This window comes from Vespa mandarinia, chromosome 1 (genome assembly GCF_050613455.1).
Source record: "Vespa mandarinia isolate Hongniang chromosome 1, ASM5061345v1, whole genome shotgun sequence".
In the NCBI taxonomy this organism is placed as follows: Eukaryota; Metazoa; Arthropoda; class Insecta; order Hymenoptera; family Vespidae; genus Vespa; species Vespa mandarinia.
The window spans coordinates 6,472,501-6,499,047 of record NC_140810.1 but is presented as its reverse complement, the minus strand read 5'-3'; the positions used below and the strand labels follow the sequence as shown (position 1 = coordinate 6,499,047).

General features: G+C 31.4%; 1 protein-coding gene across 3 annotated transcripts in view; it reads left to right on the top strand.

The window, feature by feature from the left end:
• The first annotated feature begins 1,444 nt into the window (after nt 1-1,444).
• The window catches only part of Trim9 (E3 ubiquitin-protein ligase Trim9), a 100,325-nt gene continuing 75,222 nt past the window's right edge, over nt 1,445-26,547 (top strand). For all 3 annotated transcript variants that reach the window (XM_035878339.2, XM_035878338.2, XM_035878340.2), the window contains exons 1-2: nt 1,445-2,659; nt 8,344-8,622. In XM_035878339.2, the coding sequence (XP_035734232.1) occupies nt 2,171-2,659; nt 8,344-8,622 (768 nt within the window). In that variant the 5' untranslated portion in view covers nt 1,445-2,170. The remainder of the gene's footprint in view (nt 2,660-8,343; nt 8,623-26,547) is intronic.

Here is a 26,547-nt window from a genome sequence, read left to right as displayed (position 1 = left end):
CGTAGACGAAACCCACCTAGCCAGAATGCGTCGGAATTCGAACCCCTGTACGAGTTTTCCTACCCTCTTCTTCTCGTCCCTCCGTTCCTAGCCATTGTCCTCTTTCTTTCCCCTCTTTCATTTTCATCTTGCACCTTTTTCTCCTGTATCTCAAACGAAACTCTATTTTTATCATTTATTACTCGATCGAATATTTTCCTTATTTCTTTTTTCTTTTTAATTTTTTTTTTTTAATTTTTTTTTTCTTTCAATTTTACTTTTTAGAAAATAGGTCATCGATGGAGAAGCCATCGAGTTAATATAATTTATTTTTAAAATATCATATATATCATAATAAATAATAATAATAATAATAAGAAGAAGAAGAAGAAGAAGGAAAAGAAGAGGAAAGAATACTATAAAATTTAACGTAAATTTGTCGTTCAAGCAGAAGATTATTTTATTTTTATTTGTAAAAATTAACGATGTGAGTTTTTAAAGAAAAAATATGATTTATAAAATAAATTATGATAACATACATTACGACAAAATACTTTGTCGTTGACAGAAAGTCTGGATTTTACGCGTGGAAGATTCTGAAGTAACGGCTTGTTCGTTCAACTCGGTATAGCCGATGGTATAGGAAGAACGTAGCGAACAATTCCATTGTTGATCGTATCATTGAGCATAGGGAATATACTTAAAAGCAATGTCTCTCTGATCGAGAATTTTCAATTCATCGAACCCCGCCATTACGCGATGCATTTCGCGATATCCATTAGTAACATTTTTTTTTATCTCTGTTCGTTTTTTCTCTTCTTCTTCTCCGTCTTTTTCAGCAATTATTATTATTTTATCTCATGAATTAATAGAAGAAAAGCCTGAAGACATTCTATCAATATCAAAATGACAGTTCGATATATTTCGATATATTTTAATTTACAATTTTTTAATGTAATTTAACACGTCCTTTCGTACCTTTGAAATGAAAATTTTTAAGAAAAGTTCTTTTAATGACATAGAAATTGATTTCAGTTTTTAAAAAATATGAGTCTTCCAATACTAATAATTAGAATACAGGAAATAACATATAAATAAATTATGTATATATATCTATGTATATACTTAATTTTATAAATGAACATTACTGATTCATTCTTATGAAGTGCACATAAAGAATTTAAAAAATAAACAATTTAATCGTAACTAATAACTTTGTATTACAAATTACGAATTAAGAAAATAAACCGTTTAAACTTTGATTATCGTAAATATAATATACAAAAAAAAAATTGAAGAACAATATATAATTTCATGAGTAAAGAAAAATCGAAAAAAAGGACAAAGAGAAAGAAAAGAGAGTGGGGTACTAAATAGATCAACTACGGTACTGAGATGCGCGTCGTGCGCGGACGCGGCTGCGCGTCGGTTCTTTGACTCCGTGTACGGAGTCAGTCAACCCGCCGCCGGCGTCCAGGCAAGACGGTTTTTTCGTGTAGAATATTCTTATCTCACTCATTCACTTGTCTTCGTGATAAAGACAGAAAAAGAGAGAGTGGGAGAGAAAGAGAGAGAGAGAGAGAGAGAGAGAGAGAGAGAGAGAGAAAGAGAGAGAGAGAGAGAAAGAGGAGAGAAAGAGAAAAAGAACAATCATAAAATAAAAATCGAAGTAATCCTTCGAAATACTATTTTTTTTGCCAAAACAAGCCAAATAGAATTTCACTCTCTTCGATATTCCTTTTATTCGCGCGCGCACAGATCGCGAGTGAACTCTCAAAGAGTAAGAAGGAAAGTAAACCCATAGTCTGATGCGCTATACCGTCACCTTCGACCTTTCCTGCGGCGATCCGTGGAACTCGTGGTGGAGATTTGAGTGCCGTGTGAGTGCGTCGTCGTAACGATGACGATGACGCGAACGGACGCGCGTTTCCGCGTATAGCCGAGCGGCGCGCCGCTCATAAAAGAGAAGATAAAAAAAAAAACAGAGAAAAGGAAAAGAAAACAAACTAAAAAAAAAATCTTTCCTCTTTGTCCTTGAAATTTATACTTTGAACTCGTCTATTAAATCGATTCTCTAACGGCTACCTGTAATAAGGTAACATTTGATTGTTCGAAAATAATTTTGAAAAATCAAAAAATTTAAACAACTTTCGTTGAAAGGAAGAAAAAGAAAAGAAACAAAAGGAAGAAAATGGAGGACGAATTGAGATGTCCTTGTTGCAAAGAACTATTCACGGAGCCAGTTTTGTTGCCCTGTTGGCACGCTCTGTGTCTCTCGTGCGCTGTTAATCTTCAAGCACCACCCGACTCACCACCCGAATCGACAACAGACTCCTCAAATGCTCCTTGCTCTGATCAAGAAGCCGACAAATTGTCAATACTCTCGGAAACGGATTCGGGCGTCGTCTGCGGTAGTACTTCGACTAGTTCACGACCTGGAAGTTACGTTGGTACACCCGGGAACGGTGGTTTCCCACCATCCGGAGGAACCCTTTGTCTATCTTGTCCTGTATGTCGTAAAACGGTCTACTTCGACGAGGGTGGTGCTCATAATTTGCCCAAGTATAGGGCTATGCAACGTATTGTCGAAAAGTATCAAGAATCCAGGAACGCAAGAATGCAATGCCAGATGTGCGAGGGCGAACCCCGTGAAGCTACCGTCGCTTGCGAGCAATGCGAGGTGATTTCTCCTTTTTTTTCCGATCGATTAATCTCTTCTCTGTATAAATGTTGTATTATTTATCTGTGATCTATTTATCTTCCATCATGTTATTTTATTTCATTTTTCCGTCAAATCGTTATAATATCGAAATATTAATATTTGCCAAATATAGTTATATTTAATATACTATAAATATAGTATAAGCATAGTATACTATAATACTATATATTTCATGTTGTAGAGGTTTAACTAGTTTTCTTGATTGCTTTGATTAGCTTGATTGAACGCTGACTATTGTACGAATTAGATTTGATCTATGGATTTATATATATGTATATATATATGTGTATATATATACTCATTATAAATTGTATTAATCAAGATTTGCATCGATTTATGGATTAGGGAAACCGTACCTTGCATTTCTTTTTAATAACTTAATAGAAATGAGAAAATTATATTCAAAACTTGTTGTTTTATTTTATCATTTATTAAATAAGGTTCTAATTAATCGATTTTATTTTTTATCTATTTTTCTTTTTTTTTTCAAACGATTTTGAAACGTTTTATTACTCATGGATATCTAGAATAATAATAATGTAATCGTTTGAATGACGTTTGGAAATTACGATAGAAATATCCTTGACGTTAAAACAACAGTCAATTTCAAAGTTACGCTTGTATAATAAGCGTTAATCGTTTACCATTATATTTATGGTACATTCTCGTGTCCTCGATCGTGTACTGATTGCTATAATAAAGTCGTTCAAAACAAGGACAACCTTCTATTCAATCGCAAATTTAAAGTATATTACTCATTGTTATGTTATTATTTCTTTTACGATTCTAAGAAGAACTCTCTCCATTTATTTTTCAGCATTAACATATATTTTGATCTCGTTTAAATGTCTAACACAAGTCGGAAGTTTGAATTTTAGATAGATAGATTGATAGACATGTTTAAAGTTTGGACATCGATCAAAAAGTTTTGACGTAAATCGATTCCTTCGAGTCTTCGTGTTTTTCGAGAAAAATGACATTTTATCATTATCAAATATATTTGTTTTTAATTCGAGTTAATAGAGACGTAATCAAATTTCAACATCGAGTATTCTTAATCTTTATAGGTCAGAATTATCTTTTATGTTTCTTATCACAAACAAACTCACAGACAAGAATAATCGAAAAATGTTTCGATAGATTGTTGCTTGTGAATTCCTCGGAAAAGTGCAGTAGGTACTTGATTTATTTGCATTGCACTTGAGCCGTGATCTTCTTCGCTCTTTTTTTTTCTAACTATCTTTTATTCTCTTATCAATTGAATACAAATAGGAATATAATTAGAACGTTCGCTCGAATTAATCGAAGATGACACGTTTACCGAGGTGATAGATCAAATAAATGAAATAGCACATAAATGTGATATATATATATATATATATATATATATATATATTCTATATTTGTTTATGTTTTTTTCATTTCGATACGTTTGATGTTTGCCGTTCTTCGACGAAACGTCGGTATCGTTTAAAGTCATCGTTGTGGAAGAAGAGTAAGGTTGAGAGAGATAGAGAGATAAATAGAGAGAGAGAGAGAGAGAGAGAGAGAGAGAGAGGGAGAGAGAGAGAGAGAGAGAGAGAGAGAAAGAGAGAGAGAGAGAGAGAGCAAAAGGAGGCGAGTTAGATGATAAAGCAAAAAATAGATCTCGCGGGTAGTCACGATCGACTCTTGATCTCACGATGTCTGGCGAAATTTAGAGAGCAACCTCCTAACCGTGAGAAATCCAAAACTGAGGGAAAATCTTTTGATATCGGATCGATCTCGGTTCATTTATCAATCGTCTTTCTAAATTATTTCTTTTATTTATTCTCATACAGATATTATTTATCTAATGAACGAATATACGATAGTATAATTTCTATATTGATGAATATGTGTATGTATGTTTAAATTTAATTAAGTAAATATTGTATTTTTTATTTTTATTGTTAGGGATGATAAAGTTTTATCGTAAAGTTTCGTTATAATCGATTTCTTATATTTTATCAATTGTATAATAAGGAAATAGATGATATTTTTTTTGTTTATCTATTGGACGAATTACATAGGTTTTGTATTAAAATAGCTTTATATTAATATCGTCGTCAATTAGTAATGACAACGTTTTATCATAAAACTTCATGATAATAAATTTTTTCATGTTTTATCAACTATAAAAAAAAAGATTCGATCGTTTTTTAATTATTTATTAATTTTTACAGATATTATTGTCTGTTATTTATAGAGGATAAGTTTTATTTTTATAATTGATAAATAATTATCAAGTTCTTCTAATATTTTGTAAGATTTCGTCGAAGCAAAATGAATCGATTCGTCGAACTTTTCAATACAAACTTGCCCGATCGATCAGCGCAGTTTCGAAAGATTTTTCTACCGTTCGTAAATACTCGTAAGAGGGTTCGTAAATAGAAGTTCGCGATCTTGTGCTAAACTCGAGTGAGAACGAGAAAGAAGGAGAGAAAAGCAACGGATTGCAATAAAGCCGAGAACGAAATCGCGTTAGAATCCGATGAAAAGCGCGACGAGTACTTGTCGTTCTTTTCAACGACTCTACGCTGTATTTTCCGAAGAATACGAAGAAAAACTTTTCCTTTTTTCGTTGCACGATCGAATAAACGTGTAGCTAATCGTGTCGTATATGTGTATTGTCTTTGTATATGTTATGTGTGTGCGCGCGTGCGCCCTCGCATCTGTATATATACATTTGACAATACTTTAACCTTTTATAAATCAATTTTTTTTTTTTCTATATATAAAAAGATAATTTCTTTTTATACAAAATTTATGATATAACGTAATATTTAACAAATATTAGCTAACAATTTATTTTGTAAGCATTAAAATGAAATAATATTTCAAAAAAAGGAAATAAGATTAACAAAATGAAATAAGATTTGATATAAGATATATGAGTGTATGATTTCGAAATTACATGGCATTATAGAAGGTTAATAAATTTATTATATGTATATGTGCATGTTAGTATACCTAATCGAATATTTAGTTTGCAGTTTACATATAGCTCCTCTTAACCCTTTGTACCTCTATTCCCGTCCATCCCGAACTAAAATAGAAGTAACAAACCATGTTATACGTAATATGCGAACCAAAGTTATCATGGCTATGATGTAGGTTAGTTTATCGAGACTCTGATGTGTGCAACTATCCCACTTTACTCGTTGTCTTACTTTTATAACTTTAGACAAAGCTCTCTAACTTGGCTTAACCCGTAATTTTCATGTTTAGAGATCAGAAATATTAGAGATTAACCTAGATCAACTTCGTTTAAAATAATAACATATCTGATATATTTCATATTTAATTTTTCAAAATGATGATAGAACAATATTCGTTTATATTGTATCTTTCTCTTTAAAAATGATTTTGTAAAGGTATATCACGTTATATTATGTAAACGTTTATAATCGTATAAATCTTGATTAAAAAAGATCGATTGTATTTGACGCATTTCATATTTCATTTTATAAATGATGATGAAGAAATATTTGTTTATATTCTTTATGTGAATACGTTTTTGTAAGATATTTTGTTGATATTATTTTATGTAATTATTTTCGATGATAAATCTTCATAAAAATCAATCGCTAAATAAAATATTTACATAGATAAGATAAGATAAGAACATTTTTGATGCATAATCTTAAAGAAGCGCAGGTGTTGCTAAAGAGAAGGTTTTCATCTCATTATTTTCTTCCCAATCTCTTCTTATTTTCGTTTGGGGGAAGTGACCGTAGGATTAGAGAGAGGAAAAAGTTATTACAAGAGTCTGGCACTTGCAACGTAAGACGTATATTTTTCGTTTACTTTCTTTTTCCTTAGATATACAGACACACATACAGAGACAGAGCAGCCTATCTCATCCTTATTCCCCTTTCGTTTCTTCCTACGAAGACTTACTTCGTAACTCCTTACGAGTGAGAGAGAAGTATAGTTGAAGCGGAGGAATAATAAAAGGGGTAACAACGTCTTATACTCTTTTTTTTTTCCTTTTTTTTTCTCTCTTTTTCTCGTTAAGATTCATGTCCCTCGTATCGCGGTCATCTTCTCGACGCTCGGAATATGGAATTGTACCGAGTAACTATTTAACTTGCCAAGTGAGGCTTCGTTTAAATTCACGAACGTTCGTGTTTCGTTACAAACCTTGGATCATTCGAAGAAATAATGATTCTTTTTCTTTTTCTTTTTTCTCTTTTTTCTCTCTTTTTTTTTTTTTTTATTAAGTTTTCAACGATTTCGTACTTCGTAAGACAAATTAATATTAATTAATTAATGTCAATTGGAATTCATGAGCAAAGTGGATTAATTTGCAATGAATTATATTAAAAAATAATGTCCTTTTAGTTTATCGAATTAATTGAAAATTTATTTTATATGAATGGTTTTTTTTTGTTTTGATATAATTTAATGAAATGAAAAGTTCGATGTTTGTCAAAGCAGCACGTTTTCTTGGATCTTTTTTTTTTTTTTGCAAATATTCTGTCTTGATTGTGAAGAAAAATCTTTCCTATGAAAATCTTTTCAATGAAAATTTTTCCTATGAATTTGTAGACGAACATTTTAAATGGCAGAGTATTTCAAACCGAAAGACAATTCCTGCATCCTTGCAGAAAAGATTTCTAAGAAATTATGACAATTTAAATGCTTTGTGAGATCTATTACGACGTTTACTCATAAAGTATAAAATATTTTTTACGATTTTGTTTTTTTTCGAAAGCATTATGTTTATTATTTGTTTATTATCTTCTAAAGCAATTCAATGATTTAAGATAAATTGTGAATTGAAAAATTATTATACCAACATATAATGAACGAATTATTTTGATTGAGTTTATATAATTTTCATGGAAAATATTATCTGAATGGAAATTTTCTTCTTCAATCGTATCGATTATATAACTTATTCGCAATATTGAGATTGATAAATTGATTAATATTTTTTTTCCGAACGTAAAACGTGTTATCAAGAATTTTAATTTTCATTGTTTCCTTATTTCTCTTTTTTACTAGGTTACGTCTATCATATCTTTCATCGCAAACATATTTACTAAGTGCATCCGTCATAGAAATGCACAGAAATTAATCCTATGATTTAACACGATGACTCTGCATGCTCATATTTTTTGTTAAATATGGTTGCCCTCAAAAGAGTCGCTCGTATTTCCTGAATGACTTAGGAAAATAACACATCTACAGTATATATATGAAGATTTCTCTCTCTTTCTCTTTCTCTCTCTCTCTTTCTCTCTCTCTTTCTCTTTCTCTCTCTCTCTCTCTCTCTCTCTCTCTCTCTCTCTCTCTTTCATTCTATTACAATATTTTGCGTTATATCAAATTAAGAAGATAACTTGATACATATGTCTTTTAACAATAAATCATGACAAATATAAAATTTAAAAGTTTAATAATAAATTATGGCATAAAATATCTAATTGTAGGATTTTAATTAAAGCTTTAATGCTATTATAAATAAATTATATCACGATTTTTTGTTTTGTTTGAAATAAAAAAATCTTTTAAGATGCAAAATCATGTGAAGAATTTGATTTAAATAAGTAAAAGTAAAGAAATTAAAATTTTTGAATGAAATGGAGGCTGCAATAAATGTTTAATCTTTATAGGTACTGTACTGCGACGCCTGCAGAGAATCTTGTCATCCAAAACGTGGTCCCTTGGCGACTCACAATCTTGGACCACCGCGAGGCAGCTGGCAATCTAGCAGTGGCAAAGGTTCTCGTGGATCTGAAGGTACTCCAGTTTGCAACGATCATAATGGCGAGGCCGTTTCTCTCTATTGTGCACTCTGCAAAATCGCAATTTGTGGGCTTTGCCTTCGAGATCGACACGCTGCTCATCCACATGATGTTCTGCCATTAGCAGCCGCCTGCAAAGCACAAAAGGTGAGTTTATATGAATTTAATATCTACAATTTTCTTTCTTTCTAAGAAAATGATATAGGTTTTTTTAGATCTTCGTGTAATCATTATAGTTCGTAATTTGTGAAAATGAACATTTTTCGTAAATTATTTTTCATAAAATACGTACTTCGTCAGAAAAATGTAGTATATTTCTAATGAATGTTTTCTTATCGAAGAGCGAATAATTTTTTTAATAAAAATCAATTAGAAATACTTATTAAATGAAATATTACTACTAATATATATTTACTACAGTTTATTCACGAACGTTCTGCAATAACATAACATAATTTGACTTTCATGAATTTTCTCCCCTCGAATATAACAAGTTTTATATTAAAATTTTCAATTTTATTTTCTTTGAAGAATTTTCTATTTATTTAAAACAAATTTTCTATTTATTTAAAGAGTTTTTTCCCGTATAGAATTTTAATTGTATCTATGTGGAAAAAAATTATTATTATTATATACAATTTTGAAATGAATGCAATTTGAAAATAACCATATATTCATACGAATACTTTCGAGATAATTTATCTGCATCGTCGAACAAGCAACATTCGAAGATAATCGATGACGCGCCGCCACAATGGACCGAGCCAATAATCCAAGCTCATACAGAGACATACATATCACGACATATTCGCTACCGCGGTAACGTGCACCGTATGAAATATTTTTCTACGAGCGTGTGAGCGTCTCTCGCTCCTGCCATTGAATTTTACGCATCATATAATGTAACGACCCATTGACGAACACAAGGTTCGCTCGTTTTTGAGAGATTACGACCACATTTTTAAAATACCGACGTGTTAAATAATCCTTCCGGAAATAGTTCAAATGGGATTATTTTCGATTAGAAAATGTTTCCTTGTTATCAAACGATGGAATCGAATTAATCTCTGTTTTCATTATTCCTTAATTGATTATTATGTACAGTTTCAAAAACATTTGATTAATGAAATATTATTAAATATATTTATTACAGTTAATTTTCAAATAAACTGTAATAATGTAACGTATTTGTAAAAAAAAAAAAAAAAAAAAAAAAACATTTCTTTCATGCGAAATCTTTTACATGTTTGATTTCTTGACAATTATATTGTTCATTAAGTAATTAAATAGCCTCATTTCGTTCAATCGTCAATTTTTCTTTTTATTTTTTATAAAGAATCATGCGATATAAAAGAAAAAATTTTATCTTAAGCCGACAATTCTTCATTTCGAATGATAAATTTCATAATTCGTGACTTTTTTTGTTAAAAATACAATAGAATTTTGTGGTGTGCGGATAAAAGGGACACATTCCAATCGGTCTTATTAAATAGCCGGCCGTGTTCCTATTATCTTCCAAGGATTCTCACACACATATGTCTATATATCGAATGTAATATCAAACAAAGAGACAAGTAGGCTAAGACAACGAGGACGTATTGTCGAGGCGGTCAGTTGTTCGGCAATCAATTTATCAAATTACTGGAGCCAGGCGGTTTTGACGGTGCAGCGGCAATTTATCAGATTAGCCGAGGAAGTGATTCCCATAGGGCGATGGGATCGTAGCCCCATATGTCAGGAAGCGACCAGGTGTTGGCGTCGACTGAAAGCCGCTTCGACATTTTCGAAGCGTATATGTGCGTATTTATACTCACACATCTAGCTAAGATAGGTGATATTGTTACCAGCTGTCGATCGAACCATCCTGAGTATTGTTACTTCGACTAGATTGTCGTCCGTTCATTAACGTAAATTAGAAATGTAGATTAGATTGATATTGAATATTTTGTCTTATATTAATGATTCTTATTTTTTTATTTTTGTGTATTTTATCTATTAAATATAAATATAAATTACGTCGGAATATATTAATATTATACAGAACAAAAAATTTAATAATAAAGATTAGAATAATTTATTAATTATCTTTATTCTTAGAGAAAAGGAAAAGTTCTATATAATTAGCTTAAAAAAATTATAAGTTAATTATATCCATAAAAGATAATATTGATATCTTTATGAAAATATACAAATTATACATAACCATAATGCGTAAAAAAATTAAAATTATTTATAGATATTGGATACAGATATTATATATTTCGCTGTACAAATATATATAATTTAAATTTCAATAATTACAATAAAAATTGAAACAGAGAAATTTTACGACAACTTCGTCAAAAGATAGTCGTTGAAAATTTCTTTGTCAGGTAGATCGATTATATTACAACGATTTTAGTTCAGTACTAAACGACGTCACGTTAGAAATTACACGAACTTAACTTCTTTGTCAACTTATAGGAGAGCACATACGTTTCGCATAATTTTGGTACTATCACGTATTAATGTTGATGTATGAGAGTATAGTAAGGCATATGTATAGACACATACACACTTGTATGCTTCCGATAGTTCCCGGTAATTACTTCGAACCAAGGCTAATCACGAGAATGCTACGTTTTCGAACGACGCCTGCGCGATAATTCCTATTTAAGCCTTCGAGCTGGGCCATACACGAAGGACGAAGTACCTATCTAATATTCTATGCTTCTCTTACACTTTGAAGATGAATAAGGTTCGCGAATCTTCCTCTCCGTACAAGTTTCGTACACGCGCTGTGATTTACGACAATTTACGTCCTCCGGGACTTTATCACGACGTTTGCTTTCAAGTCGACAGCGAGATCGATGTAAAATACTCATTAAGATACCATCCGTCCTCGTTTAATTTAACTATATATTCCAAGTACGTTTAATCGTTGATCTTTTATGGGAGAACCCTTTCGAGAACATTGAAGTACAACCGTTCCTGATGATATGTTTTATCCAGTAAATATTACTTTATTTCTTTATTTTATTTTTATAACGATATTTGTTATTTGTTGGCTTTTTTTTTTGTAATTTTTAATAGAATGTATATATATCTATGTATTTATTATTTAAAAAAACTTTTGTTTTTAATAATAATTTATATACACCTATTATATGATTAATTCTTTTGATTATATCTTCTAAATGTTCTTTTTACGATTTATTAATTTATCCATAACATTGTGTTTTTTTTTTATATATTCAATATTACTCTTGATTAAAATAAATTTCATATTTTGTCGTTCAGGATAGAAAATTATTTCAGTTATTAACAATTTAATAATTGTCTTTAATACAAATTTGTAGATATAAATCGATCAATATTAATGATTTAAATATTATTTTTTTCTTTACTTTTTCTTTCCATGATTTGTATGTTTAAAACTTTACAAGCCATTTTTGTTCTACAACAATTGTTACGAATAACCGAAATAATCGGATAAAAAAAAAGTAGTTTATTTTTATAGATAATAAGATGAAAGATACACAGCTGTACACAAACATAGAATAACTGACGCGAATATTTTCTTGTTTATACATAAAACACATACTAGTATCTTTTTCTTGTTCGTTTTAACGATTTTGATACGAAGATGGATTAATAATTTCATAAAAACGATATATATTCGTGGCCTATATAAAATACCATTTTCATCCAATGTTAATCTGCGAACGAATAGCGTGAAAATTGTACGTATATAAATTATATCTGTACAAGTACATTCATTCACGTGTACGCGCGCATATACACACACACATTTAATACAACGTCGAAGTTAAACGTACATACATGCATATTGTAATTCGACAGACGTATGAAAAATTTATTACTTTCGACGTACATATATGTATATATATATATACTTTTTCGAAACGAATGATGCTGAACGTAGCTAAACGTTATCTTCAGGATTTTAGCGCTTTGCTCGAACACGTTGTTCCGTCGATTGTTATCGTCGACGTTATTTCTCTCTCGTATCGAATAATAAAACGAGAAACGAGATTACATTGAGCGTTGTTCGAAATGTTAGTGCCGATAACCGATAACTTTGATTGCTTTTAAAAGAATGCGGACGACATAACGCATGCGTGGGACGCAGAAGATTCTATTAATCGATTTGTCAGGCAAATATATGTGTAAAAATATATGTGTGTGTATTTTTTTTCAAGAATGTGTTAATTGATCGTAAATCGCTTAAGCTCACAATATAAAGGGCCACGACTACGCCCAAGTACCAATATCTGCCGATGACGTATTTCTAATTTGGCGCTAATTAATTAGGGAGAAACGCGTGGGATGGCTTTTGTAAGTTAATCGAAGATGTCCGGTTTGTGAGTGGACATTTTATAGACAATCTTCCTCCTTTATTACGTTTCGTTCTATTGGAAATTTAATACCTTCATTTTGATTGAATTCACTTTTGGTAAGTAGTTTAAATTAAATGACTATTCATTAGATTTAATTTATTTCATGGTTATTACAAAATCCTAATCGTTTCATGCTTATTACAAAATTATTCAATATCTTACGTATATTATTATACAAATTCATAAAGCATTAGATCAAATTCATATAATAAAAATATCTCTAATTAATTAGAAAATATTGTTAAAATATTTATAAAATCAATAATATATATTTAATAAATATAAATATATAAAAAAAACATATATATTTAAAAAATATTTTTTTCCCATAGCACAAATGTCAGTAATTATCTAATATTAATACACACATATATTCAATTTCTTTAACGTATATATATATATAGAGTTATTTTTTTTATATGAATTCAATCTAATGCTTTATGAATTTGTATAATAATATATGTAGAAAATTGAATATATATATATGTATATATATATAATTTCTTTAACAAAGACCTTAGAATAATCAAACGTCACTTTGAACGAATCTACGTGTATTATGAGATATCGATGTAGATGGAAGAATTTTGTGGCGATAAATTTTATAGAGATATAGATAAAAAGTTCTCATCATAGAAGAAAGGAAAGAAAAAAAAAAGAAATAAAGAAAGAAAGAAAGAAAGAAAGGAAGAAAGGAAGGAAGGAAGGAAGGATAGAGGGAAAGCAAGAGGAAAGGAAATGCGATATCAAGTAGAGGTTGAAAGTTCGTAGAGGGCAGGTCATATCCGAGTTCTCGTCTCTCTTGGTGGCTCTCGAAAGCGACGGCAAACGTCGCGACGTTCGCAATTTCCTCTGGCAGGGACGCCGACACTCCTGGCTTTGCCTTGAGGAGTGCCACGCCTTGAATTTACCGTGTCTATCACAAAGAAAAGGCGCGATACACACACACATATACACACATACACACATATACACATAGGCATACATATAACGTACAACGGGTTGTGTAGTATGACGTGTGTATTATACGTAAATCGTACAACTCGACCTCGAGGAGTAAAGGTAAAAAGCCGAGACCCCCTATGGGCTTCCCTTCTGGTATCCTCTCGTGACGTCGAGAATCATATGTGTTATGTTTACATGTGTATGTATTCTGTATGTATATACTTGATCGTCGTGCTTCTTGCCGTGACTCGGAATATCACATGGCGCAAAGAAAACTTTCTTTCAAGGGTGAGGGAGAAGAAAGGAACCAACGGCTTGTCCAGCCTGAACGAAGAGAGAGAGAGACAGAGAGAGAGAGAGAGAGAGAGAGAGAGAGAGAGAGAGAAAGAGAAAGAGAGTAATGTGAGGAGAAGGATAGAAGAGCTCTATACAGTATAGTGGGTGCATAAGGAGAGAGAGAGAGAAAGAGTTAAAAAGAGAGGAGACTAAACCGGCCAAGACTTGTGATTCTCCGATATCTCGTATTATATATCATGTATATATACGTAGATATATATATATATACACACACAAGTGAATCAAATCATATATATATATATATATATATATATATATATATATATATATATGTGATATGTGAACGCATGATGTGTGCATAAATATACACAAAGATACTATTTATACGTATATGTATGCGTATAATGCTGTGAACGTAGGTAAAGATGTTGAGTACTCGTTCTCGGGTCATTATGCCATGCATCGTCTTTCTTCTTCCACCCATCGTCCTTATTTCCTTTTTTTCTCTCTCTCTCTCTCTCTCTCTCTCTCTCTCTCTCTCTCTATCTATCTCATACTCACACATATATACTATGCTCATCAAATTGTTCCTTTTTTTTTCTTTCTCTGGATCTTCTCTTTTCTCGCTAAGCATAGAACTTGAAATTTTACGCGAGAATAGGATTCTGAGGACAGGAATAACACAAGAGAAACAGATAGATAGATAGATAGATAGATAGAGAGAGAGATAGAGAGAAAGAGAATGGATGTACTTAAATTACAATGCGTACTTAAATACAGACACATGTAGGATACACTTCGACGAACTTTGTGCACAGGAGTGGACGTTAATGGTAACGAGACTGCCTGATATATGATAATGATGTCTTTTCCTCCTTCTCTTTCAGTATCGAAGAATCTTTGAATAACATGTCGTGACAATATTGGATCAAGTTTGATTCGATTTATATACCATTCTCGATAGGTAGAACTTTGAGAATCAACGTGCGATAATATCAATTCTCTTATCATAGAATTTATGCTTAATGTTCGAGGCTGAATTTTGCTTAAGTAATGTAATATTGTAGAAAATTTGTTAGATTAAATTAAGATCTTTCGAAATCGTTCTATTGAATATTATTTTCTATTTATCTATTTCTTTTTTTCCTGTTACGTACATAGATATATTTTTATTATATGAATTAGTTAGTAGATAAGTTTATCTAAGCATAGATTTACGTTTAAATATATCGTTTTAGTTACAATAAGATATATTTTTTAATGACGAATTAATCGTAAATTTTATTAAAGCATTTGAATGATTTGTCAAGAAATAATTTAAGAGATATAATTTGACGCAGAAAATATATTATTGTCGCATTTCAACTTGGAATGACTTTTGACTATATATACACAGGCTTGTATGTAGACAATACGTTGTCTTTTACGATGCTTTTCACTCGTAACTTTTTATTCTGATTCTCTTCACCAAATGGCTACTTAGATACAATGCTTTATCCTTGCTAAGCCGTACATTAAATTCCCTCCATTTGACATTTAAAAGCTTAGCTCGCGTTGCATAATTTACATTTTATTCTTTCGTATTTCACATCGAATTTCTTCTTTTTAAAGAATAGAATAATAAAATGTCGAAAAAAGAATTATTCCCGTTGGCGTGTTATCGATAAATTTTCAATGATTACATTTGTTCGAAAACCAGTTGTATCTTTGGCTTTATTACCACACGATTCCGTAATATGGAATGTAATTCGAAGTTCAATCCACAATAAGGAAAATAGAGAAGATGAATATTGGTAACATCTGCCACACATAACACGAAGGAATCTTTCTAAGTTATGTTGTTCAAAATTGCTTCGTATTTTTCTACTTTTTTCTCTGTCACGTAGATATATTTTAGATTTAGTTTTATTTATTTTAGAAAACACATATGTCGACTAGAATATAAAATGATTATTTTCATTTAATAATCATTTTATCAGATAATTTTATCCTAAAACTAATAAGTAAATAAAAGATTTCATCAAACATTAGTTATAGGCAAATCCAATATTTTTAATTAATATGTATTATATATTTTGCACATTTTATATATGTATTTAAAAATTCTTATATAAATACTTATAGTACATGTAGATATATAAATATCTACTTGTATAAAGTACTTCTCTCTCTCTCTTTCTCTCTTTCTCTCGAACAAAAAGATCTCTAGGCTGTGGTTTCCTTGCCTTACAAGTAAAATGTCGTCGACCTCGGTCGACACGATAGAGCTTCGTTGAACTCAAAGCGACGCTTCTTTTAGAAAAACGAACACCGTGTGGATCGGCTCGTTATGGGGAAATCGAAGAACGTAATATCCTCGAGGTTACTCTGTAACGGCCTTGAGGTATGCTGTATCGAATATGTGGTTACGGTGTAAAAGGCAATTCGTGTTATGTCTCCTTGCTGGTAGTAGTATTTGCATATACTTATGTATATGTGCGTATTTAAGAATGCACAAGTGTAGGAAATACATGCCGAAAGTAAACCACGGAATTTTGTGGAGGCAGGTTAGTGATAATTTTTTTTAGCTGTCTCGTAAGGAGACCTTGCAGATGTTTACTCGTACGGGTTTAAAAGAAACAGAAAAAAATATGACGTTAATTTTCTTCTCGCTTCGTCTGTCGCCAATAAATTTTTTTCTTCCTTCGTAGCTTAGCGATTTATCTCTATCAGCCCGTTTAGAACGTTTCTCGCTTCGTTGCGTCGGTTCAGAGTCGAAGGGCATGCTGGAAATAGGTACAGTCTCGTTTGTTTCTTGCGACAAAGTTTATGAGTTCATTTTCTTAATATACTTACATTTTTTAATTGCTCGACGCTTTCAGATAAACGTGTTAAATACAGTGATTACGTTATAGGAAAAATTAAACGAAACAGTGAATAGCAATTTATAATAAAATGCGTGTTTCTAATTAAGATCTTAATTATTTTTATTGAAGTGTTAAATTGCGAAGTGGAAGAAAATACAAAAAAAAAAAAAAATAAATAAAAACAAAAGAATGAAACATTATTAAAAATATTTATAAAATAATTATAAAATAATTATAAATATTTTTATAGCTAAATTGAATTTGAAAATAGATTCTCTATCATGAGAATTCTCTTCGCTTTGAATTACGAAACTCGATCGTTTCATATTCAGTTGTGTAACGAACTAACCGCGACGAGATCTCGTGAATTATTATTCCGGTATTTAGAAAGTTCACTTTGGAAAATCACTAACGATCGGATATAGATTGACACGAGAATCCTTTGAATTCATTTATAGGATTAACTTTGCTTCAATGTTGGTAAAATCGATGTGTATACATATATTGTACGTATATATAAGTCATGGTTGTACGAATCTATGAAACGAGAAACATCTATATCCGTGACATTTAATCGTTAACTTCGTCCGTCCGATTACTCCGATAAAAGAGTCAATAGAGAGAGTTAGCTGGTGTTGCATCGAATACGGAAGCTGATCGATCGTTCGTTTCGACGTCAGGATATCCTCGATCATTTACCTCTTTCCGATCTACAGTATCAATCAAAAGTTTATTTTAATATTATTTTTATCTTTTTTTGTTTAATTTTTTTTTTTTTTTTTTTAATATTAACACCGTTTTTTTCAATCTTATCATTTAAATTTAATAATTAAACATTAACTCATTGACTGTTATATAAATTGATATATATTCATCTAATACTTTTCATAACTTAGCATTTTAGATAAAAGCATTTATGGAGAAATTTATTGTTATACTTTTTACATTAGACTTTACTTTAATTAGAATGTATAATATTGATCTTTTAAATGTCAAGAGAAAAAGTTCTGTCCAATAGTTTCTAAAATCTACAAATATTTTCAAAAATCAAATCTGCAAAATTGAGTATCGGTTATCGTTGACTTATATAGATAATAATCATTTTACATTGTAAACTTTGTTTGATATCATTTTGATTGAGACAACAATAACTTTAACTCTTAGAAAATCAATCGTGAAGTTAGTGAAGTTTAGAAAACATGTAATGCTTGTCATCACATAAACAAATTTACTCGACCGGTTTACTCTTTACCTTCTTTTTGTTTCTTCTTTTTTTTTTTTTTTTTTCTTTTTCCTCTCGTTTACGTTCTTGGAGAGAAGAGAAAGAGAGTCGTCGTTTATGATTTAGTTTAGCCTTTCTTGAGTGCACTCACGGAAAGTTTGGTTTACCGGCTATGCTTTTTCGTTATTCTTTTGCTTACGAAGGACGAGTAAAACTTTTTCAGGGAAAGAAGAGTAAGAGAGAGAGAGAGAGAGAGAGAGAGAGAGAGAGAGAGAGAGAAAGGGAGAGAAAGAGAAAGAGAGAGAAAAAGGGAAACACGTTAAGGCCGCTCCTTCTTGAAGAGCCGGCTTTCAGATTGATGAGGTTCTTCGACGAGTGGTGAGGAACCAACCGTAGCCGCTCGATTAGATCTCCTAGCCTTTCTTTATCCCGATCTTCTTTGCTGACCGCAATGTTGTTCTTTTACGGAAGCCATACCTTCGTGGAAAATCGATCGATCTTAATGGTTTAATCGTTTATATTTTCTTTTCCAATCGATAGATAGATAGATAGATAGATGAATCGAGATTGAAAAAGAAAAAAAAAAAAAAAGAAAAAAGAAAAGAAGAAAAGTTTTTATTTAGTTCATTGTTCGGACATCCTTATATAATTATTACAAAAATTTTCACTTTATTAAATAAGTAAGAAAATCATTTTTATTGCCCTCTGGGAAAAAAAATAAATGATGATTAAAAAAAAAAAAAAAACAAAAAATGCGCGATATTAGACGTAGTAAAATAGGAAATAGAATTAATTAGAAATTCCATTCCTAAGAGGAGTACATTATACACAACGTTCGTCGTTGGCATTCGCTAGTATCTAACGATGACGTTGTCATAAAAAATTTTATATGGCATTCCTGAAATTATTGCTCGTTTTCGAGTTCGTTGAACCGACAGATATTTGATTTTAACCTCATGAATGTCTTTTTAACGTAAAATAGATTATCTTCGAAACCACGACATTGAAATTCTCAATTAAATGATAATTATCTTAAACGACAATTTTTTTTTCTTTCTTTTTTCCTTTTCATTTAAAAAATTTTGTTTCTTTTTTATTTTACATAGACTTTTCGTGACGTCATAAAAAAAGAAGAGTTCATTGATCTCTTTTTCATTTTTTTTTTTTTTTTTTTTTTACCTCACTCACTCACTCCTCTGCACGCTGATATTCCCATTATCAACGTATACGCTTTCTCATCGTTCGCGCGTGAATTACTTTTCGCGGTTTTCGCAGAGGGCAGAGTGCACCCTGGTGAATGGAAAATAAACACCGGTTTATGAAGCATTAGCGGTCGTTCCTAAGCGGTAAGGTAATTTACCGAGTTTGATCGACCTCGGGAAATGATAATAGCCACTTTATTTTGAAACTCATAATTGTTATGATTTTTCGTTTGGATGACTCATAATACACGTCTTATATAAGTAAAAAATAGACATGTAAATATTTATTTGAACGTTAGTATACATAAATAAAATAATATATGCGCTGTGATTATACATATATTTTTTTTGTTTATTTATAATACAATTATTTCTGTGTTTATAAAAAAAATTGTATAATATGAAACTTATAATTATAATAGAATAAAACTACAGATTATAGTAAGTATAACTTATATACTTAGTAATTAATTTTTTGCCTAAAAATAGAAAAACAAATAGATATACAGGTAAATGTGTCATTTAAAAATTTTACAACGTTATAGAGGATTAATTGTTAATGTATGTGCCACACACACACACACATATATATATATATATATTTATATATCTATTATAATAAAATTATTAAATTCCACAAATTTTTGTCACTAAACATTGAATATTTAATACGTTAAATATAGTATGAATAAAACATTGTATAATATTACTTAATAATTTGTTATTGCAGACTCCTTTTGATGTATTCAACGAAGAGAGATATATCATTGGTGACATTCGGGGTATTTAATCGCAAGTTCTCTCGCATTATGAGACAAGAGCGATGGAAAGCTCATCTGAAATTCCGCTCGATCCTCTTACACGATTCTACGAAGACGATTTCGTTGGATCTCCTCGAACAAGCTTTTTCACTGTTTCGTCGTCGTTGTCATTACTCTCACGAGTCAAAGAATTTAGGATCTCATTTTCTCTGTCTATTTCTCTCTTTGTCTTTTCAACATTTGTTACAACTTAACATTTCGTATAAATGACGTTTACTGAATATGTGTATTTCCTTGAATTTGTTGAAATGTAAATAAAAACAAACTACATTGAGGTAGTTTGATTAACGTTAACAAAGTTGATTTTCAATGGAAAGAAAAGCAATGGCGTGTCTGAACGGTCTTTTTGACGCTACTCAAGAAACAAACAAAAAAAGAAAAAGAAAAAATAGAAAGAGAGATAAAGATAGAGATAGAAGGAACGATAGGAAAAGGAATTTGTAGCTACCATTTTTAAAATCGAATCTTTTTCCTCCTTTCGTATGTCTCCCGTAGTTTTCTTCGGTTATTTTCAAGAAAGGAAAGTCTCGTCGGGAAAGTAGATCGTTCCTTTCGTAATCTAATCTTTCTCTTTTCTTTCTCTCCCTCCCTCCCTCCCTCTCTCTCTCTCTCTCTCTCTCTCTTTCTTTGCAAAAATCCTACAGAATTCTCCAATCGTTTTCACTCTTTCTCGTTCAATTTACTTTGATGCGAGCGTCTGGAAAAAAGTGTTGTAATTCTGAATCTTTATGTATATTTATAGGTAGAATGTATATTTGTATCTGAAGATAGATACATTACGCATCAAGGAAATGTCTATCTGATTATTTTAATACTTGAATTGCGAAAGAAAGAAATCTTGATAATCTACGAAAAAATAGAAAGTTCAAAGTAGAGTTTTCTTCGGGATTAAACACTCTTTTCAATATTCAAAAAGATTTCATTTTATCTCGAAAGCTTCGTTGTACTTTTGTAGTTTGTCGTAATTACCATTGTACCGACGAGAAGTTTGTACTTTCTCTTTTTTTTCTTTTTTTTTTTTTCATTTACAGAATTATTTTTCATCGGAGTTTTGTCTTTTATATTATATAGTACAATTGTTTTATTACTTTTTATAGATATTATGTATTATACATGTGACGGAAAGATCCGATCAACGTTCGACATATGTCAGATCCGAGCGGACAAGCTCGATTATTCGATCAATGTCCGTCTGGCGGCAGCTTTCCAGAGTCTGCCTCTTCAAATCGAATCATCTCGTTCGCGCCACGCCGACCGATGGAGATTTCCGTGATCAACGGTGACGAACAGGCGGATGCCGCGTTTCGGAACTTTATAATCTAATCAGAGAGTCCTCACGAATTGCCTTCGAGGCGGCATCGTGAAAGCTTCGACTTCATTGAGTGTCTTTGTCGTTGGATTTCTCTCAGCTTTCGAAAATCATAATTGTAAACTTTTAAGAAAATCGAAAATAAATAGTTAAGTTTCAATAATTTTTTCGTTAATTTGTTCGTAAAAGATAATATTTAATAATTTTTTAATTTGTAAAATTTTTCTCAAACAAACTCATATATTTTAAATATATGTTTTAAAATAGAAAAAATTGTTTATATTAGAGCGACAATATTAATTGTCATTATTTTCTTCTTGTTTTTTTTTTTTGTTTTTTATTATTCTTCCTTCATTTATTGTTTGACTTCCACTGTATCATGCAATTACACGTCAAAGAAACTCGTAATTCGTCGTTAGAACAGTTTCTTTATCATCGAATTAGAAGATAAGACATTTGGAAACATCATTCATTGACATCATTCTGCAGCTACATTTGATATCCAAGAAATTTACTACAAAGAGTTGCCGCTTTCAGAGAATAAGGCAATCATTAGTCTGTCAGCGGCAGCGAACTATGAACTCGCATGTACATACCAGTCTCTTTTAATAAAGTAAAACTTTAATGAGTATATTAAATTTCTGTAGAAATATACAGAGACGTATATATTTACGTTGAGATATAAAGCGAATGAAATGCAGAAAAAGAGACAAACAGAAGAGAAGTTAATAAATACAAAGTAGAAATATATTATACATACAATAAGAATAAGATGTAATATTTTACGTACATGTATATTACATAAATCTTTTTAAAATTTGAAATCGGTTTAAATATTTCATTTAATATAAATAATAAAATAATTCAGATTAATTAGATCTTTATTTCTTTACTATTAAATAGATTATCAATCATTTATTTTAATAACATTTGAATAAATTGTAAGTGTTTATATAGAAGAAGCATTGAATTTGACATTAGGGATAATTTTAAATTGTCGTTATATAAACATATAATAATTATCGTCTTGGACGATATTAGTTCTAAATTCTTGATTAAAAAAAGAGATTCGAGGCTCGGTAAAGAAATAGCATTGATGATCATCGTCAAAAATCGCGATAAACGCGAAACGAAGAGATCCTTTTCTTTGGCAGAACTGTAGACTGCAACGATCGAATCGCTTTACCATTCAGCAACTTCTCCCCAATCGTTGCGTATTGTTCTGCGTCTACGAGCTGGAAGAAAGGTTCTATGGTCTAAGTAAGATAGAGAGAGAGAAAGAGAACGTACACGTGGCCTACTCACCCTTTCTCTCTCTCTCTCTCTCTCTCTCTCTGTGTCTCTGTCTCTGTCTCTTATTATACACCCTTCATAGAATTGTGAGACGAAGGAAGAACATTAGTTGAGAATAGGGCGTGCATTCTCCCTGACAAGTGTCCTTATTACATGAATATCCCTTTTGGCATACTACTACTGGCTCCAATCCTTTTTCTTGGGTGCTCTTCGTTCCCACGCTATATTTTAGAATGAAAAAAAGAGGGGAGAGAGAGAGAGAATGTGTGTGATAAAGAATAAGAAAAGAAGAGTGATAGAGAAAACGAACAAGAAAGAGAGATAGAGAGTAAAAAAGGTTAGTTCAACATCGACTGTTCTTTTCTATCTTACAAGACGTACTATATCCTTCTCTCTCTTTTCCAATGAACATTCTTTCCTTTATCATCCCTTCGTCCTTTAGCTCGCACTTCCCTCTTATTTTTCTTCCTTCTTCTTCGTCGACATAGCTTTTCTTTTCTTATTTTTCGTCTTTTACGTCTTTGAATCTCGTTCCTACTTCCTCTTCTCTAATTCACATCAAACAAAATCTTCAAAACGATAGATTTCTCTCTTTCTCTCTTTTTCTGTTTCTTCTTCTTCTTCTTCTTCTTCTTCTTCTTTTTTTTCTCACGCCTTTTTTTTAATACGCCTCCCCTTAATTTTTCATCGAGACTCGGCAGCAGCTTGTCAAACCGCCCTTGCGATATTACTCTCTCGAGGACGAACACCGAGATAATTTTAAGCTTTCGATATACCGTTACCGACGGCCATATCGATGTTATCTTTTAATTTTCGAATTTAATTTCGTAGCTAGCGTACCTCCTTTCATGGACGACTTCTTATCGGGGAGCTTAAAGATGAATCTTCGAAGGAGATGCGTCTTTGAAGGATCTTCCCGTTTATGATCTTCTCCATCTTCTCCACTTGAATGTCTTTTCGTTCAATTTATAATATATTTATATACTGCAAAAATTAATTTAATTAAAACGACTAATATGAATTTTAATTGATTCGCATGTTAATATTCAAATGTTAATAAGACATTTTCAATCGTTATTATGAAGGTATATACATTTCAATGAATATATAAGTATGTTATTTTATTTGTTTCTAATCATTTCATTGTAAATATTTCGAAAGTTTTTGATTCTTTGAGTTTCAGGTATTATATGAGAAAATGTAATGTTAAAATTTGATTTGATTCTCTTGCCCTTCCGCCGATATAGATCTTTCGCGTACTTCGAAGAGTAGGAATGCCAGAGGGATGCTAGCATCGCGTTTGCCAGTCGAACTCGGTGAGGCGTATCATTTCGTGAGAATACCTTGAATTTCTCTGCAAGACTGTTTAATTAATACCGCAGGTGTTCCTAACAAGCGGATTTACGCTCGCTCAAATATACCTAAGTATAGACATATTCCTAGAGTTACGTACTGCATTTGTACGTGCACGTCGAAAAGCTTTTGACGTTACAACATTGAAATAATTATGCGAATTAATTCGAACCTATATATTTAGCCACATCTCAATAAAATTTCTTCGAGCGTGTTCAAATGTTTAAGTATCTTCCGGTACTACGGTACTATGATTTAAAAGACAATTTTATTTTTTTCGATTATATTAAATTTATAATGTATTTAAATTTCTACTCTTTAATCTTCGATGAGATATTTTACGAAGGAACGTTAAAAAATTAGCGATTATATCGAGCCGGTTAATTCATTCATTATATCTATGATGATGAGAACGTTTTAATGAATAAATTAGATAATAGTTTATGGATTTTAGTTTACGAAAATTACAGGAATATCAAAACGTAAACCTTGTTTTATAATCAGACCGTTATACACCGTTTTCCATGAAATTTATGACCATGAAAAAAGAGATAAAGTTTGTGTCTACATATGTAATATAAGTTGGAGAAAATCGCTCGATTCTCAAGACCATCGCAAACCATAGTTTATCTCGAAATGGGTGGAAGACGTTCGGAAGCGGTCAAACAAGGCGCCAGGTCATCGTAGTTTTTCAGATTAGAGAAAGGAAAAGAGGGTAAAATTGTCGGCTGGGGAATCGATGCTTTCTACAGCACCAAAAGAGAGAGAAAGAGAGAATGAGATAGAAAGAGAGAGAGAGAGAGAGAGAGAGAGAGAGAGAGAGAGAGAGATCGATATTTGGAGAAATAAGAACAAAGAATAGCGTAACAACAACAAAAAGCAGCTTTCCCCTATGGACCATTATTTCTCGTTGATCCAACAAAGGGACTCGACGGGATTTGCCTCGGCGATATAGTCGATGCGTACGGAAATATCGAGGATAGAAGATAAAAAGAGGAAGAGAAAGAGAGAGAGAGAGAGAGAAGAGTATGGGGGATAAAGTGTAAGTAAAATGAAAAGATAGAAAAGAATAGAGAAGAAGATAAGAGAAAGGAAAATATTAGGAAGACAAGGAAAACGTATATATGTACATAAATGACTTTTCGAGACATCAGAATAATGAAAGATAAGACTTTTTTTATATATATATAAAAAAAAAAAAAGAAAAAAAATATTAGAAAAGATGATAGAAATAATAGTATATAAATAATTTCACGAGTTTTCTCACTTTTTTCGTTAACTCGAGAATAGTTAAAGATTCGAATAGAAGAAGTTTTTTTTTATTTTATCGATTGTCGATAACAGTCGACGAGCGGTCCTTATCGAGTTCGCCGCGAATCGAATGCAATAATTGGTTCGTTGAACGTAGCCAATAAGGTCTTTCTCGCTTCGAAGGACTCTTCTAGAATCGAGACTTTAATGAGAGTTGACTCGTGCTCTTAACCCATAGGATGTTCTAATTGAAGGATACTCGCCTGAAGGTCCTGGCCTCACTGCGATTATGTTGCTCTCTATCTCTCTCTCTCTCTCTCTCTCTCTTTCTTTCTCTTTCTATCTCTTTCTATCTCTCTCTTTCTCCTTTTCATTCTCACGTTCTCTGTCTTGCTTTCCTTCTCTCGTTAGTTCCGTTACGTTTCACTCGATATCCTGTTAAAGTGAACCGGAAGCTTAATATCGTTCCGGTAAATACCTCTCTTTGTTTCTCATTCGATTGAAACGTTTTGATCCTATCCAATATAATGTAAAAACGTGATGTAGTTTTTTATTTTGATTTTTTTTTTTTTTTTTTTTTTTTTCATTAACTTTTCTCATTTCTCTTTATTTTCTAAAAAAAAAGAAAAAAAAAACAGATTTCAGTAGAAATTTTCAGTTACAAAGGTCTTTGATAAACGTAAGTACACGTATATTTGCACGTATGGTAATAAGGTACATTTTCAACGTTGATACGAAAGTCGGCACATTGATGTTTGGAAGTTCCTTGGTAATCCGCTTAATCCTATATGAATATGGATGACACGTGCCACGTGGTACATGTATCTGTACTCGTGTGAATGTTATACGTACGTAAAGTCGTTGAATTTATTCTCAATACCTTGTAGATATGTTGATTGTAAATTTATGTTTGTAAATTTCATGTTGGTTTATATAAATTTCTATGTAACATAGTCAATGAAAAAGAAAGTCTTTATAGATATTTATTTTTAAGGATATTATTTATTTTTATAGAACATTTTTGTTACTCGAAAATAGAAAAGGATTTAGAGATAAACAAGAATATCCTTTAGGAGTATCTCTTAGGCTAAGAAAATATGTTTCCACTTGTGTTGGCCGTTGGCGTCTGGGCC